Below are 17781 nucleotides of genomic sequence, written 5' to 3'. Positions count from 1 at the left end.
CCTTGCCGTCACGTCCCCGTGAAGGAACACAGCATTTAAAACGCAGGGTCCTGATGATGATGATGATGAAACGCAGGGTCCTGTAGGCAACTGGGGCAAAACAACTTGGTATTCTTTGTCTTCATCGCCAATAAACCTGTTTCCGCGGCTCGGCTGAGCCGCAAACACCGCCCCACCGGAGCAAGTCATTCTGCGTCCGCACCCAACGGTAGCCGGAAGTAGAATGGTCCTGGCCACTATACTAACGAGGATTTTCTTTTTCTTTATTACCGACATGGCAACATACAAAACAAGGCATTTTAACAATACACAACAGTCGCAACAAAATTTCTGCCATTGGATGGCGCCCACAGGGCTTTTTAAAAATGCTTGAAATTCGCTAGCTCAGCCATCACACTGATCCATGTTGGTTTTTCTTTTTGCAAATTATACATTTCCTTAATATGACAAATGCTTTCAATGTAGTATTCTCTAACAGGCCGGGCGTTTACTTCGGCATGTCTCACGGCCATTCTAGTTTTCCATTAACTATGTAAGGACACCAGCATGAACATGTCATAGGGTACTTTGTCTTCATTTAGAGTAGGCAAGAAACGAATTCCATATGGTGTAATCGGCAAGTCCTTCTTTAGTGTTCTCTGTAAGATGTCCCAATGGAACACAGCATCCCAGCAGTCAAGAAAAATCTGTTCTACTGTTTCGGGTTTCCGGCATAGTAAACAGTTGACGCTCCAAGGCACGGAAAGTCCTTTTTCATCTAGCCACGGTTTCACAGGTAAAGTATTGGTGTGGAGCTGGAAAAAGAAGGACTTTACCGACGGGCGTACTGGCATTCGTTTTACTCTTTTTAGTACGTCCTTTTCAGGTCTAATGCAGAACATCGAGCGATACAATGGCACCGGCAACATTGTGTCTACCAGGTCCTTATATAAGCGCTTTCGTGGTACCCTACTTAAGTATTCCATGGAAAACCGAACCTTTACCAGCTGAAAAGCCAAGACCACCTCTTTTAGAAAACCACGCGCTCTGCCTTGACTGCACCGATGTGACGATACAATAAACACAGGTATAGCTTCGCTCAGCCTTGTTTGAAACATAGTTAATAAAAATGGGTCATTTTGGTCCCGTAAGTAAACAAACCTCGACACAATCTGCCTAATGAACAAATGTGCCAGACCTAATCCTCCATTTTTACCCGAACGAAAGAGATTAGTGCGACTGGTGCGCTCCCAGCTTGAACCCCATACAAACACCGCGAGTACTCTGTGTAAACGTTGTATGTTAGCCCTTGACATGCACAACGCTTGGAGCACGTAAAAAATTTTGGCAACGGCAAACAGGTTGCACACTGTCGCACGAGCAAACATAGAGAAATTTCGGCCTCCCCATTTAAGTGTACATTCACGAACCCTTTCAGTTTCGGCATTCCAGTAATCAACGGCGTCATGGTAATGCTGAAGTGGCACCCCTAGGTACTTTGCCGGCGTGACTGTCCAGCGAATATTTGCAAAACTACTCGGATAGTCTTCCCAGTTGCCGATCCATACCCCTAGGGATTTAGCAAAGTTGATAGCACTGCCTGTCATTCTGCAGTATGATACAGCCTCTGCGACCGCGATTTCGATGCTTTCTTTATCGCGACAAAACAACGCGATGGCATCCGCGTATGCCAGCACTTTCACTTCCGCGGACTGCACTCTGAAACGCGATATTCTATTGTCATTCTTGATTTTCCTACAAAGCGGCTCTAGGTAAATTGCGAATAAAAGAGGCGACAAACCACACCCCTGGCGCACAGATGACCGGACGCTAAAGCTTTTGGTAACCTCCTTGTTTATAGTGAGGCTGGCGGTACAGTCTTGATAGCACATCTTTACCCCATCTAAGATCAAATCCCCTACCTTTTTGTTCTAGAATACTGAAAAGAATTTTATGGGCCACATGGTCGAAAGCCTTCTGCATATCTAACTGTAACATGGCACAATGTTCACCTAGGTCGTTACAGTATTCTAAAATGCTTCTGGCAATATGAATGTTTGTGTAGATGGACCTTCCTTTAATGCCGCATGTTTGATGCGACCCTACTATGCTGGTCACCACTCCCTGTAATCGCTTTCCGAGCACTCTTGTAAATATGTTATAGTCTACATTCATTAGTGATACCGGCCGGTAACCGTCGACAGCTAACAATTTTTCTGGGTCCTCTGATTTCGGTATCAGAACTACGTGCGATGTCCGAAAAGAAGACCTCTTTTTGCGCATAGGCCTCCTTAAACAACCGTAACAGGATCTGACTGACATAACTTTTATAGGCTTTATAAAAGGCCGCTCCGAGTCCATCAGGTCCCGGGGACTTGCCTACAACTAACTCATCTATGGCTCCTTCCACTTCGGCGATGCTCAGAGGCCACCCCAGACGCTTTTAAATGTCTTCCTCTAATTGCGGCATGTTTGACAAAATGTCCGCCTTGAATTCTTCTTTGACATCTTTAACAGTCCAGAATAATTTGCTATAATGATCAAGAAACGCCTCTTCAATTTTTTGAAGTTGGCTCGTGATCTCGTTCTCGTATTGAATCATTCTGATTTCATTTCGCTTCGCGTATGCCTTTTCGTCAGATAAGGCTCGTTTAGTCGGTGTCTCACCTAGCCAAACCCTTTCAGCTCGTGCCCTTATAACTGCTCCTTTCAACTTCTCTTCTTCGATAAGCTCAAGCTGGATTTTCAGTTCTCTTAATTCTTTTGTTCGGCTCCCGGGTCTCTCACTTTCCCCGGTGTACAAAAAATCAAGCTCACGTTGCATTTCATTTTCTTTTTTCCTTTTATTAAATTTCTCTTTAGTGGCTTCTTCTATAGCACTGATCTTAACTTCTTGTTTAAAGTTCTCCCATAATTCTAGCACGTCGCCATCTTTGGCCTCGATCAAATTGTCTAACTTTTCTTTCACGCTGTCACAAAAGGATTCATTCATTAACAGCCCATCGTTAAACTTCCGCAACTTCCAGTTAAATTTCGATTTTCCTTCTTTGGTACCTACACTAAAGGTTACAAGGCTGTGATCGCTGAACGAGACGTGTTTCACACTATAGCTGCCGCACATCGGAACAAGCTCCAGTGCGACATACCCTCTACCTAGCTTTGCGTGACTTTGCCCTTGAAAATGTGTGAATACTGGCGTGCTTGTAGTACACAGGAAATTACCGACGTCATCCAGATTAGATTCTTGCACTAGTGTGTTTAAAAGTAAAGCACTTTTGTCACGCACTGGAATGTTTTTCACTCGATCGGCCGCGTAACATACACGATTAAAATCTCCTAGCAATACGACTTTCCTGTCACACTGTAAATGCTGATTTACTCTCTCAAAGAAAGGCACACGCTCACTTTCAGTGTTTGGGGCGTAGACACATATCACGCGCCAACCTGCGCCTAAAAAAGAAAAATCCACAAAAACCATTCTTCCACTTTTACAAGAAAAGACCCCTTCTTCTCTAATTCCCAGGTTGTTTCTAATGAAGATAGCGCACCCCGCCGAAGTCCCGACAGCATGTGATACACAAACATTGTATCTGTTGCGAAACTGCAGCACCATGCGATCCGTCTGTTCCTCTCTTTCTATCTTTGTCTCCTGCACCGCTGCTATATCAACACCTGTTTCTAAGAATAGCCTGCTAAGCTGGCATTGCCGCTTTCTGGCACAAAGACCGCGGACATTTATAGTAGCAAAACGAAGTGCAGTGTTTTGAGCCATTCTTATGTTTTATGAAGAACAAACGAACCGCATGGTACCCACCTCATGCGTCTGGGGCCAAAGCTGCCTTCGCTTTTCGCACAAACATTCCGTAGCTGCCATGGCAGCATTCGGAAGGCACAGTTGATGTCCCTGTCATGGCGTTCCATCGTCCCTTGAGTTTGGCTTGATCAATAGGTGGACTAGAAGAGACGCCGCGAAGCACACGCTCTCGCGGCTACGTCGGCGGCGTCTCCGCCGCCCTCCGGTCCGGAGGTATGTTCGGACGCGGTCTCAGCGTTGACCGCCGAATGATCGCCGCCTTTGGCGGCGGTCCTTCCGAGATCCTTGCAGCCAGGGCCTCATGCTCGTCCAGCGTAGCGTCGTGGCCGCGCTTGGAGACTGAGGCTCCACTTGTTTCCTCGCTTACTTCCATGACGGCTGGCTCCTCAGGTCATAGAGTTTCCTACAAAAATTACTAGAGGGAACTCTGGCGCTGCAGTCGTTGTCCTACCATGGGAATGATGGGAAGTACATGGATTTGTCTGATCTTCGTGCTTGTGGATTCAGACGTTCTTGTAGCTTTGTATATTAGGCTATATAAATCTTATTGTCCTATATTTCACCGCAATCTATATTCTTCGAAGTGCAGAAGACGCCGGGAACGCTTACAATTGCTATTAATTGCATCGATTGAGCTTGTCCAGGTGGCCAAATCGAAACGCGCCAAGCGTCTCAAGGCACTGGCATGCCCACGATAAATTCATAAGGACGTTTCATTCGCTTGTGGACATATGCGTCCGTGGCTTAATGATTTCGATATCAGGCTTCTGTGCTAGAGTCCCTGTGTCCGAATCCTGCCGTAGGGCAATTTTAATGATGTTTATTTAATTATTTATTACGGAATACGCAGTTGAAAATGACGAGTTTCAAAAGTCACAAAGCCGTTTGAAGCCAAAAAGGACGAAGTTTAGGCAAATCCATGTACTTCCCATAATTTCCATGCTGGGACAACCGTTCTCGTTGCAGCTCCCGTAGACACTAGCGCCAGAGTTCCCTCTAGTAATTTTTGTAGGAAACTCTATGCCTCAGGTGACTTCGACGGCGTTGAGGCCTCCTGCACTTTCACGACTCCGGTGGTGTCGCCAGCTGCGTCGGTCTGCTTTCGGCTTTCCTTGTTAACACTACCGTCATGGGGCATGTCGGGTGGGGTTAACGTTGCCTCATCAAGTACCTCGAGCTTCGGCGTTGCTTCGCTTGCGGCTTCTTCAGCGTCGGCCTCGTCCATGACGAGTTCCGCAGTGTCTTCTCCTCCAACCGGCCCCACAACACTTGCGTACGTCTTCACACACTGAGATTCTTCGTGTCCAAAACGACGGCAGTGCGTGCAGCGAGGAACTCGGCATTCTCGTCTGATATGGCCCTTACTGTGACACCGCAGGCACAGTGGCGCTCTTCCAGGCGCGACTAGAAGGGCCATGTCACCGGCTACGCGAAGCTGGTGTGGAAAGTCATCGACCTTAATGCCGTTATGGAGCTTGAGGCACACCAGGCGTGTCCTCGACCCCTTGTCTTGGATCCCTTGAAATCTCCACTTTTCCTTCGAGACCTCGGTCACCTTTCCGAACGGACCAAGTGCTACACGCACATCATCGTCGGCCACATTGAAAAGAAGCCAGTGAAGCTTCAAACGCACGTCCTGGTTTGCCGGATCAATAACCAAACAACGTTGGCCCTTCACCTTCATTTCGCCGCCTTCCAAAGCTTTCTTCATCCCTTCCATGCTCTTGAAAGTCACAGCCCATACGTGGCTCATCTGGTATGCCCCCAACGCTACCACTTCAGGGAGCAAACCAAGACGCGCCAACGTGTCCGGGAAATGTTCGACTCGGTAAGGCCTCGACCGGACATCCGCGTGCAAAAATAAAGTATTCAAAACACTACGACCTGATGGCAGAGTAGGCAAAACCACTTCGTATCCCTCGGTATCCATTCCGTCGATCCTGCCACCGCGGCCGCTGTTAGCCGCAACCACCGCTCCTTGGGAGCACATGAAACGCACGTCCTTCCACCTCGGTAGCGAAGACTAACGAGGAGACATGGGATGCGCCAGCTAAAGCAGTATATACACGATTTGAAAAAAAAAAAAGATATGCAAAAGCGTTCACGCAATCTTACCCACAAGTGGAAAAAAAATAGGGACAGCCACTAGGGTGCAGTGTCGAGTGCGGCGCCGCGTGCGCCTACAAACAAGAAGGAAAAAAGAAACACTGCCCGTCGGGGAGTCGAACCCCGGTCTCCCGCGTGACAGGCGGGGATACTGGCCACTATACTAACGAGGACATTTTTTTTCTTTTCTTTATTGCCGGTCATTGGGCCGGATAAAAAATACACATTCACAGATAATCAAAAGGCACACTCACAATATGTTAGAAACGACCGCAGAACTTGTGCGGCTGCGCTTGTTCTAAAATTCCCTTATCGCCAATAATAATTCCACACGTGGCAACCACTCTGGGATGCACTCCTGCAACTTTTGTTCCTCTACAAAGTTCCGTATGCTTTCTTTGAAATACTGGCGAGCCGCTCTTGCATCGAGATCGGTGTGCCTTACCGCCATTCTACATTTCCAAATGCTATGCAGGGCAATAAGCATGATCACATCGAATGGGGTACCATCATCACTTTCTATTGGCAAGTAGCGAATCCCATACGCATCTAGGGGGAAATCTTTTTTGATTGTGCGCTGGAACACATCCCAGAGGAAAACGGCATCCCAACAATGCAGAAAAACATGTTCAATTGTCTCCTCCTGCTTGCAAATTGTACAATGAATGCCCCAAGGAACAAAGAAACCTCTTTCAGCCAGCCACGGTTTGACAGACAGCGTTCCGGAGTGCAATATAAAAAAGAACGTCTTAGCGCCTGACGGTACTAGCATCGCCTTAACGCGCTTCAGAACATTGTCCCCATGGCTAGCTCTGTAGAGAGACCGATATAAAGGCACGGGAAGAACAACATCACACAGGTCCTTGTACAGTTTTTTCCGGTTTACGTCACTCAAATATTGAAGTGAAAAACGCGCTGACAAAAACCTGCATGAAACCACAACTTCACGTAGAAAACCATGAACACCCCTTGGCAAACTGCCCGCTGAGACAACCATTTCGGGCAAGTGTTTGCCCAGGCGAAGTTGGCAGACAGTGTATACAAACGGGTTTTTTGCGTCCCTGAATAAAAAAAAGCGATTGACTACCTGTCTCAAAAACAAATGTGACAATCCAAGTCCTCCATTTCGAACTCGAAGAAACAAATTGGTGCGACTTGATCTCTCCCAAGACGATGCCCACAGAAACACTGCGAACACCCGGTGAACTTTTTGGATGTTTACCCTTCAGCAATGCAAGACTTGGAGGATGTACCAAAGTTTGCTCAATAAATATATGTTGCAAATTGTGGCTCTGGAAAACATAGACGAATTCCAGCCATTCTATTTGTTTACCCTGTCCCGAAGGTTATCCACTTCACTCCTCCAGTACGACTCACTGTCTTTGTAGCACTGAAGGGGAACACCCAAGTATTTCACCGGAGTCGTAACAAAACTCATGTTGGCAAAAGTGTCTGGGGCCCCACGCCAATCCCCGTGCCCGAATCCCAGGCACTTACCCCAGTTTACCGCGCTGGCGCTTACAGCACAAAAACGTTTAACGCATTTGACAGCCTTCGTTATACTGTCCGAATCAGTGCAAAACACAGCAATATCGTCTGCATAAGCCAACAGGCGGACTTCAACCTCGTGCAGTTTAAACCCGCGGACACAGTCATTCTCCATGACACTCAAACAAAAAGACTCAATATGCAAGCAAAACAACAGCGGCGAGAGAGGGCAGCCCTGACGCACCGAACGCTTAACTTGGATTCGCTCTCCCACCACCTTGTTGACAATAAGCCGCGGCGAGCAGTCCCGGTACGCCATGGCAACCCCCTCTCTAATTGTTCTACCCAAATTCACATAATCTAGAATGCACAAAAGAATGCCATGAGGCACCCGGTCAAACGCTTTCTCGAGATCAATTTGGAGCATTGCCACTCGTGCACCCATGGCATCGCAACATTCGAGGATACTGCTTGCTACGTGTATATTTGAGAAGATAGTTCGGCCTTTAATGCCACACGTTTGATGCGGCCCCACAAGCTTCGCAATGACAGTCTGCAACCTCTTTGCTAAGATTTTCATGATTATCTTATAGTATCCGTTAGTGAGATAATTTGGCCGGTAAGAAGTTACTCTTCGCAATGCAACGGGATCTTCTGACTTGGGTATGAGAATAGTGTGGGAAGATGAGAAGGACGGGGGTAGTACTTTGAGCTGGAATGCTTCGTTATATACATCCGCTAAGGCTGGTGAGATCGCACCTTTGAAATATTTATAAAAGGCTGAGGTTAGACCATCAGGGCCAGGGGACTTCTTCGGATGCACACTTTCAATAGCACTTTTGACTTCCTCTTCCGAAATTGGTTCCTCCAATATTTCTTTCGTACTTTCATCTAGCCTTGGCATCAGCGACAAAAAGTCCTTTTTAAAACGATCAATGTCGACTGCGCAGTAAGTGAATAAACCACTGTAGTGCTCGAAAAAAGCACGTTTGATATCTTCTGCTGCGTCGCTAACTTTTCCGCAATATTCGGTTTCCGCTATCTGATTGCTGCGCGCATGCCACTTTTCTGAGCCTAACGCTCTTTTCGACGGTACTTCTCCCATTATCAGCCTTTCAGCCCTTGCCCGCACCAAAGCACCGCGGTATCTTTCGATATCGAACAGTTCTATTTTATGTTTCAGTGCGCGAATATCGTCCATGAACATGCCGGGCATCCTACATTCCTCACTGATCAATTTTTCTAAATTCCTGCGCATCTGTTTTTCTTCTGCTCCTTTTTCTCTGCATATAGCGCTCGCACGCTCTAAAGCCTTGATTTTAACCGCCTGCTTGAAGTTCTCCCATTTTTCACCAGATGTCCTGTTATCAACAGCATTCATTTCTTCAACTTGCTTCGTTACATCCGCTGTAAACATTTCGTCGCTTAGTAATTTCGAATTAAATTTCCATAGTTGCCACATGAAGCCCTTTTTCTTTTCTTTCGTGCTTGCTACTAAAAAGCTGACCAAACAGTGATCACTGAATGAAAGTGCGCTCACATGGTACTCCTTACAAAGGGGTATCAAATCAAGGCTCACATACACTCTGTCAAGACGGGCGTGGCTGGCTGCCTGAAAGTGGGTGTACTGCGTAGTCCTCCCACCACCGAGACATTCTGCCACGTCTTCCAAACCATCGTCCCTTATCATATTGCTTAGGGCAATGGTGCTTGCATCCTTGTACGGTCGGGCGCTAGTTTTATCACGGGCTGAAAGAACACAGTTAAAATCAGCGGCAATAATGAGGAGCCAATTACACTGGGTATACTGTTTTAGCTGATCGAAAAATCTGCGTCTTTCCACAGCGACAGTCGGCGCGTACAAACAAATAACACGCCATTCCAATGACGATAATAAAAAATCGCAGAGAATAAGCCGACCTGACGGGCACGACGTCGCAGCTTATACTTTTGCTCCCAGACTATGTCGGATGAACAAAGCGCACCCGGAAGAAGTTCCCACAGCATGGCTCACTATAACACAGTATCGAGCTAAGAATTGACGCACCATGCCCGCGGTTTCGTCATCGCCCTCAACTTTCGTCTCCTGTACTGCTAGAATGTCCAGGTCATGTTCGCTAACTAGTCGATAGAGTTGACTTTGCTTCCTCCTTGAGCCAAGCCCACGTACGTTTAAAGTGACCACACGAAATGACCTATCCATAGACATCATTGCGAGGCGGTGAAAACCCGGGGGCATGACGCTCACCTCACTACTGCGTTTTTCCTGGGTGCCTTGTCACGGTGCAGTCCTCAGGGAGGCAAAGGCGGCGTTTCCGCCGTCTTGCGCTCCGTCGAAGTGTTCGGCCGAAGCCGAAGGGAAAGACGCCGCACGGGAGTCGTTTTCGCAGGCGGCTCGTCCGTTGCGACGGCGCTGGGCCCCTTCTCCTTTTCGCCTGCTTTGTGGGGCCGCTTTGCGGTCGCACTGGCACAGTCGCTATCGATGACTGTTATCGGCACTTCCTCGGGAGTAGTCTCTACAGCTCCGCCGGAAAAAGTTTGGCCGGTACTACTTGGAGCAGCTTTCTTACTCCGGTCCTCCACGGCTTCATGCAGAAGCCCGGCTTCGGGCTTACCTGGAGCTTCAAGGAGGGCGTCCTGTTGAGTGTTCGGGGTACCCTCTTCTGTAGACGGGTTTCGGCACACTCCTGCTGTTTCCTCGGAGTCTGCCTCATCCATAAGGTGGTCCAATGCATCGTTTGCCTGGACTGATCCGGTCACGCTGGCGTACGTCTTTGGGCAATCCGCGTCCTCATGGCCGAAGCGGCGACAACGACTGCAGCGAGGCACTTTGCAGTCCCGACGTATGTGCCCGGTGCTCTTGCAGCGCAGACACAGCGGAGCGCGGCCTGGAACAACGACGAGAGTCAGCTCTCCGGCTTTCTTGAGCTGGTGTGGAAAGTCGTCGACTTTGACGTCGCCATGCAATTGCAGTCCAACTGAGCGAGTCGTCGAGGCCTTTTCAGTGACGCCTTGCACACGCCACTTCTCCCGCGTCACCTCCAACACTTTCCCGTAGGGTGTCAGGGCCACACGAATGTCTTCGTCGGTCACGCCGTGCAGCAACCAGTGTAGCTTTAAGCGAACCTCCCGGTTGTTTGGATCGATGAGCAAACATGGGCGATCCTTTACCTTCACGTTGACAGCGGTGAGCAATTTCTGAGCGGCGTCAGCACTCGTCATTGTTACAGCCCACACGTGGTTCATCTGATACGCCCCAGACGCCAAAACGTCGGGGAGCGCACCTAGATTGGCCAAAGTGTCCCGGTAGTCTTCGACACGGTAGGGCCGAGATCTTGGGTCGCCGTGCATGAAAACGGTGTTCGCGACGATGCGTCCGGATGTCAGATTGGGCAGAATAACCTGATAATCTTCTGCAGTAGAAGCAAAAAACCTGTTACCGCGGCCCGCCTGGGCCGCCGAAACCGCTCCATGGGAGGAAGCCATCCCGCGACCGTTTCGCTTGAAAGCCGGAAGTGGAATGCACCTGGCATGTGTCCTCGTTAGTTACTATTATTATACTAACGAGGACACATGCGAGGTGCCAGCTAAAGCAGTATATACACGATTTGAAAAAAAAAAAGAAGATATGCAAGAGCGTTCACGCAATCTTACCCACAATTGTAAAGAAATAGAGACAGCCACTAGGGTGCAGCGTCGAGTGCGGCGCCGCGTGCGCCTACAAACAAGAAGGAAAAAAGACACGCTCCCCGTCGGGGAATCGAACCCCGGTCCCCCGCGTGACAGGCGGGGATACTGGCCACTATACTAACGAGTTTTTTTTTTTCTTTATTACCGGTTTGGCACTTCCAAACATGAAACTCATAAATACAATTTTACAAGTACAATAAAAGACGCGTGAGCCTTTCATGGCTGGTGTGAAGCTAAAATGGCTTGAGAGAAGCCAGCTTATCAAGCAGAGGTATCCAATCCGTTGGGTTCCTCTGAATTTTGAGAACATCTTGTATGTACACACAGTTTTCACTGAAGTTTTGCATGGCCGATCTTGCGTTGACATCCGCATTTCTGACCGCTATCCTCGTTTTCCACACACTATGTAAACACAGTAACATGAACATGTCGCATGGCATTTCATCAGGATCTTCACATGGCAAGAATCGGATACCAAAGGGTGTTACAGGCAAATCTTTCTGAAGTGTCCATTTAAGGATGTCCCACAGGAAAACAGCATCGTGACAGTCCAAAAAGATGTGCTCTATCGTTTCCTCCTTTCTGCATATCAGGCAGTGTAATCCCCATGGGACAAAGATACCTTTGCCACGGTTTTACAGCGAGTGTACCCGTGTGTAGTTGGAAAAAGAATGACTTAGATGACGCTCTTACCTGCATTTTTCGAACTTTGTTTTAATACGTCTCGTTCTGGTCCTAGTTGATAGATGGAGCGGTACAACGGTATTGGTAAAAAAACATCAATTAGATCTTTGTACAATCGTTTACGTGCCACTGCGCTGAAATATTCTAAGGAAAACCGTGGCTTCAGTAACTGATATGCAGACACTATTTCGCGCCAAAAATTGCTCAGTGTTCCACGCGTATCTGCATTTGATGACACAATATAATCCGGGATATGATTACACAGCCTCATGTGTATAACAGTACGCAAGAAAACATCGCTTTGGTCTCTCAGAAAGAAAAACCTTGAAACTATTTGTTTCAAAAATAAATGACACAGACCAAGCCCTCCGTGTCGCACCGAAAGGAACAAGTTTGACCGACTGGTGCGTTCCCAGGTAGAATTCCATTTATATATAGGTGGCAAACACTCTGTGTAATTTTTGGACACAAGTTCTGCTCATACAGAACACTTGGAGTACATAAAACACTTTTGCAACAAAAAACACATTACAGACTGCGGCGCGGGAAAACATAGAAAAGTCATGCCCTCCCCATTTTTCAGACTGATCCTTGAGCCTTTCTGTCTCTCCTGCCCAGTATTCTGCAGTATTTCCATAATGCTGGAGAGGAACCCCCAAGTATCTAGCAGGAATACTTGTCCATCTCATGTTTGCATACGCCTCCGGCGTTTGCCCCCAATTTCCATGCCCAATTGCCAGAGATTTATCCCAGCTAATGGCACTTCCGGTCGCACTGCAGAATGATGTAGCTTCCTTAACAGCTTCTTTAATACTGTCCTTGTCTTTGCAGAATATGGCTATGTCATCCGCATATGCTAGTATCTTTACTTCAGTAGCATAAAAGGAATAACCATGCACCCTTGTATTTAAGCGAATTTTTAAACATAAGGGTTCCAAATAAAGTGCAAAAAGAAGAGACGAACACGCACACCCTTGTTTTATTCCTGACAGTACTGGAATGTTTTCACTTAAGGTATTGTTGATTATAAGGTTTACTGCACACCCTTCATACACCATCTTGATGCCTTCAGTGATAACACTACCTACATTACAATGTTATAATAATAACTGTAATATGTCATGATTAACTCTATCAAATGCTTTCTGAAGATCCAGTTGTATCATAGCTATGTTGTCGTGAGTCATGTCACAGCTTTCTAGGATAGTTCTAGCGGTGTGTATGTTTGTGTAAATTGTTCTGCCTTTGATGCCACATGTGTGGTGAGGTAATACGAGGTGTGTGATAACGCTCTGCAATCTCTTGGCTAGCACCTTCGTAAATATTTTGTAGTCTACATTCGTGAGACTTATAGGTCAATAGGCCTCAACAGCCAAAAATTTCCTGGGATCACCGATTTTGGAATAAGTACTACATGGCATTTCATAAACGATAAAGGTGTTCTTTTTTGATCGTAGCACTCATTTATTACGCGATGTAACGCTCGTGCCAGTTCTTCCTTGAAGCATTTGTAAATGGCAGCCCCTAGTCCCTCAGGCCCAGGTGCTTTGCCGGTGCTTAGTTCATCAATGGCCTGTTTTACTGCATGCACACTAATTGGTAATTCAAGCGTTTGTCTTACTTCATCGCCTAGCCTTGGCATGAGCGACAGAAATTCGTTTCGAAAGGCTTCTGTATCTTTTATTTTTTGGCTTAGCAGTTTTTGATAGCATTCAACAAAGGCTTTCTCTATCGATTCCTTGTCACGTGTCACTTCGTTTTTATATCTTATTTCTTGTATATCTTTTTTTACTGCTTGCCTTTTTTCTTCACCGAGTGCCCGCTTAGTAGGCGTTTCCCCTAGCCATAGTCTTTCAGCCCGCGCTCTGACGATCGCTCCACGATATTTCTTTGCATCTATCACTTCGAGTTTACTTTTAAGGTCACGTAGTTCCTTGCTAAAGTGTCCAGGGTTAGCACTGTCAACCGCAATCATATAATCTAACGTGCTCCTAAGTTCTTTCTCTTGCTGTTTTTCAATGCTGCGCCGCACGCAAGCTCGTTCAATCGCCGCAATCTTTACTTCATTCTTAAATTGCTCCCAAAGCGCTGTGAAATTGGAAGAGTCAACCGAACGCATTTCACCTATCTTTTTCTTTACTTTTTTAACAAAAGTTTCATCATCCAACAGTGTATCGTTTAATTTCCACAAGTTCCAACTGAACTTGGCCACTTTTGTCTTGGTTCCTAGTGTCACTATCACCAAGCAGTGATCACTAAATGTGACGTTCTTTACTTTGTATGTAGTATTGTGTGGTATCACAACTGCCGGAACATATATGCGATCTAGTCTAGCATGACTTACACCTTGGTAGTGCGTATACTGTACGTGCGTTCGCGCAATCTTGCCCTCAAGTGGGAAAAAATAGAGACAGCTACTGGGGGGGGGAGTGTCGACTGCGCCGCTGCGTGCGCCTACAAACAAGAAGGAAAAAAGAAAGATTCTCCGACGGGGAATCGAACCCCGGTCTCCCGCGTGACAGGCAGGGATACTTGCCACTATACTAACGAGGAGACATGCGAGGTGCCAGCTAAAGCAGTATATACACGATCTGAAAAAAAAAAAAAACACGAAAGCAAAGAAGAAGACTGGATGGACGCCCTGCGAAGCGACGACCACCAGACCCAGCTTCGGGCCGTCCAGAGGGCTCACGAAAGGGCGGAGGCTCACGGGCTTCCCGTCCCAACGTGGGTGCGGCCCGCGACCCCTGCCGACCACTAAACCAAGAGTGGGTGGGAAGGGGTTCCTCAGGACCCAATAAAGTTCTTTCCTCCTCCTCCTCCTCCTCCGTTCGCGCAATCTTGCCCTCAAGTGGGAAAAAATAGAGACACCTACTGGGGGGAGTGTCGACTGCGCCGCTGCGTGCGCCTACAAACAAGAAGGAAAAAAGAAAGATTCTCCGTCGGGGAATCGAACCCCGGTCTCCCGCGTGACAGGCAGGGATACTTGCCACTATACTAACGAGGAGACATGCGAGGTGCCAGCTAAAGCAGTATATACACGATCTGAAAAAAAAAAAAAACGCGAACGCGTTCGCGCAATCTTGCCCTCAAGTGGGAAAAAATAGAGACAGCTACTGGGGGGGGAGTGTCGACTGCGCCGCCGCGTGCGCCTACAAACAAGAAGGAAAAAAGAAACACTCCCCGTCGGGGAATCGAACCCCGGTCTCCCGCGTGACAGGAGGGGATACTGGCCACTATACTAACGAGGAGACATGCGAGGTGCCAGCTAAAGCAGTATATACAGGATTTGAAAAAAAAAAAAAACGCAAAAGCGTTCGCGCAATCTTGCCCTCAAGTGTGAAAAAATAGAGACAGCTACTGGGGGGGAGTGTCGACTGCACCGCTGCGTGCGCCTACAAACAAGAAGGAAAAAAGAAAGACTCCCCGTCGGGGAATCGAACCCCGGTCTCCCGCGTGACAGGCAGAGATACTGGCCACTATACTAACGAGGAGACATGCAAGTTGCCAGCTAAAGCAGTATATACACGATTTGAAAAAAAAAACGCGAAAGCGTTCGCGCAATCTTGCCCTCAAGTGGGAAAAAATAGAGCCAGCTACTGGGGGGTAGTGTCGACTGCGCCGCCGCGTGCGCCTACAAACAAGAAGGAAAAAAGAAAGACTCCCCGTCGGGGAATCGAACCCCGGTCTCCCACGTGACAGGCGGGGATACTGGCCACTATACTAAAGAGGATTTTTTTTCTTTATTGCCGGATAATCAAAGATGCAGTGCATTCACCATACTAAGGTAAGAACAAAACAAAGTGTTACATAGTCATTACATATACTTCTCGAAATGCACATGTTAAAACGTTTTAAGGTCACCAGTGTATCCAGTACAGGTAACCATTCTGGTGGTTCAGCCTGAGATTTATACACGTTTCTTATTTGAGAAACACTTTCAATAAAATATTGTCTGGCTGGTTTGGCGTCCACATCAGCATTTCTTACGGCCATTCGCGTTTTCCATATGCTGTGTAGGCTCAGCGTCATGATCATGTCATAGGGCACGTCGTTTTCTTTTTCAACTGGGAGAAAGCGGATACCGTAGGGTGATATAGGGAGCTCTTTTTTCAGCGTTCTTTGCAAGACATCCCAGTGGAATATTGCATCCCTGCAGTCTAAGAAAATGTGTTCTATTGTCTCAGGCTTTGAACAAATGAGACGATTAACTGACCACGGTACGAACAGTCCTCTCTCTTGCAACCATGGTTTAACTGGCAAGGTAACTGGCAAGGCAAGGCTACCGCGGCTACTCCGACACCGAAGCCACTGGAGACGGAGAGCTCGAGGGTGCCGCCATGCAGCATGAGCAACCAGGTACGTCAAACACATACGATACCGCCGAGCAATGGCAGATTTATACTTCAAAACGCCAGAAAAAACAGCAGAGGAGCGGATCGCGGAACGCTGCCATTTTGAACTCGAACGAGACCCGGAGCGGGGAGAACAATAGCAAGATGGCGCCGGCCGCCTCGGCAGCAGGTGGTGTGAGCGGAACGACAGCTGGCGCGCCAGCTGCGCACAAAGAACAACGACAGCCGCGACAAAGGCTGCCACCGCTCCCAAAGGGCGACGCCAAAATTATTATCAGACCAAAGAATGGCCTACCAATCAAAGCACTGAAGGCGATAGAAATCGTGCAAGCCATCATCGAGGCATGCAACAACAAATTCAAGGATGAAGACTTCATAGTCAGACTAAGGACAGGATCGAACATCATCATAGCAAGTACTTCGAACGAGGAAGTAGCGAAGATGATGCTCGGAATAACCAACCTACGAGTCAGAGGCTAAGCCTACGAGGTCAACAGATACGTGGCAATGCCGGAGGACGTCAAGCGAGCCGTAATACACGGAGTCCCCGCGGGAACGCCGACGGAAATGCTCAAGGCGAAGATACGAGTCCGCACCCAAGGGGTTGTGGTGCTCACCGCAAGAATGCTAGGAAAATCGGAGACGGCGGTCATCACCTTTGACGCCTCCATCATACCCAAATACGTGATCTTTGCGGGCGCAGAGTTTAGATGCTACCCATACCGGCCGACGAGGCAGGTGTGCTACATTTGCTGCCAGCAGGGCCACCGCTCCGACGTCTGCCCGACGCCAAACGCCAGGGCGTGCAGGCAATGTGGAATGCAGAATCCGCCGGAAAATCACCAATGCCAAACCAAGTGCCTGATATTTGGAGGCGACCACGCCACCGGATCCAGGGACTGCAAGGATCGCCTGAAGAAAGCCAGAGAACTGCGAGGTCGACAGCACCAGTCGCAGCAGCAGCAGCGCAGCAGCAGGGAGAAAGAACGAAGGCAACGCCATCCGAGATGGTTCAGCTCGGAGGGCGAGCGGAGCCGATCCCGGAGCCGGTCACGGAACGGGTCACGGAACGGGTCACGGAGCCAGTCGCGGAGCCGTTCACGGAGCCGGTCCCGGTCCTTCCCACCCCTGCCGCCCCCGGCCATCGAGGGCCAGCAGCAGCAGCAGAAAAAGAAGCCCAAGGGTGGCACGAAGGTGAGCTGGGAAGCAGGCCCCCCCAAACCTTTGTTTCCGCGCTCGGGTAATAACCAGAACATTAGAGAGAAACAGCTAGAGGAAGAAAACAGGGCACTCAGGCGAGAGCTAGAAATTAGCCGTAGAGCGCGCGAAGAACAGGACACAAAAATCAATAGACTAATGCAGGAAGTACAGGACCTCAGGTCAGGTAGCGCTCCCAGGCCGCCATCAACACCCCCGCAAAGTCAACCTACCGAAATGACTCAGGGCAACCTCACCAAGTTTATAGCAGAAATACAGCAAGCTATGCAAAGAATGGAACAGCAGATAACCATGCAGGGAACAGAAATCCGCACCCTACGAAAACAGAAAATTACCGAAGGTGTCAAAGACAAGTTCAACCAGAGACGCCCGGCGTTAGAAAACTACAGTACTAGAGACGACGACCCCGAAATTTAAACATGGACAGTACAGCCAAAAGAACTAAAA

At 48.2% G+C, this 17781-nt stretch overlaps 1 protein-coding gene and 1 pseudogene across 1 annotated transcript; both read right to left on the bottom strand.

The window, feature by feature from the left end:
* Nucleotides 1-359: 359 nt before the first annotated feature.
* LOC126531923 (uncharacterized) lies at nt 360-1368 on the bottom strand (annotated as a pseudogene).
* Nucleotides 1369-4811: 3443 nt separating this feature from the next.
* Nucleotides 4812-6066, bottom strand: LOC126531924 (uncharacterized). The gene has a single exon (XM_050179646.3). The coding sequence runs from the start codon at nt 5781-5783 to the stop codon at nt 4812-4814; it is 972 nt and encodes a 323-aa protein (XP_050035603.1). The 5' UTR covers nt 5784-6066.
* Nucleotides 6067-17781: the final 11715 nt, after the last annotated feature.

This window comes from Dermacentor andersoni, chromosome 4 (assembly GCF_023375885.2).
Source record: "Dermacentor andersoni chromosome 4, qqDerAnde1_hic_scaffold, whole genome shotgun sequence".
NCBI classification, from domain to species: Eukaryota; Metazoa; Arthropoda; class Arachnida; order Ixodida; family Ixodidae; genus Dermacentor; species Dermacentor andersoni.
This window is presented reverse-complemented; position numbering and strand designations above follow the sequence as displayed.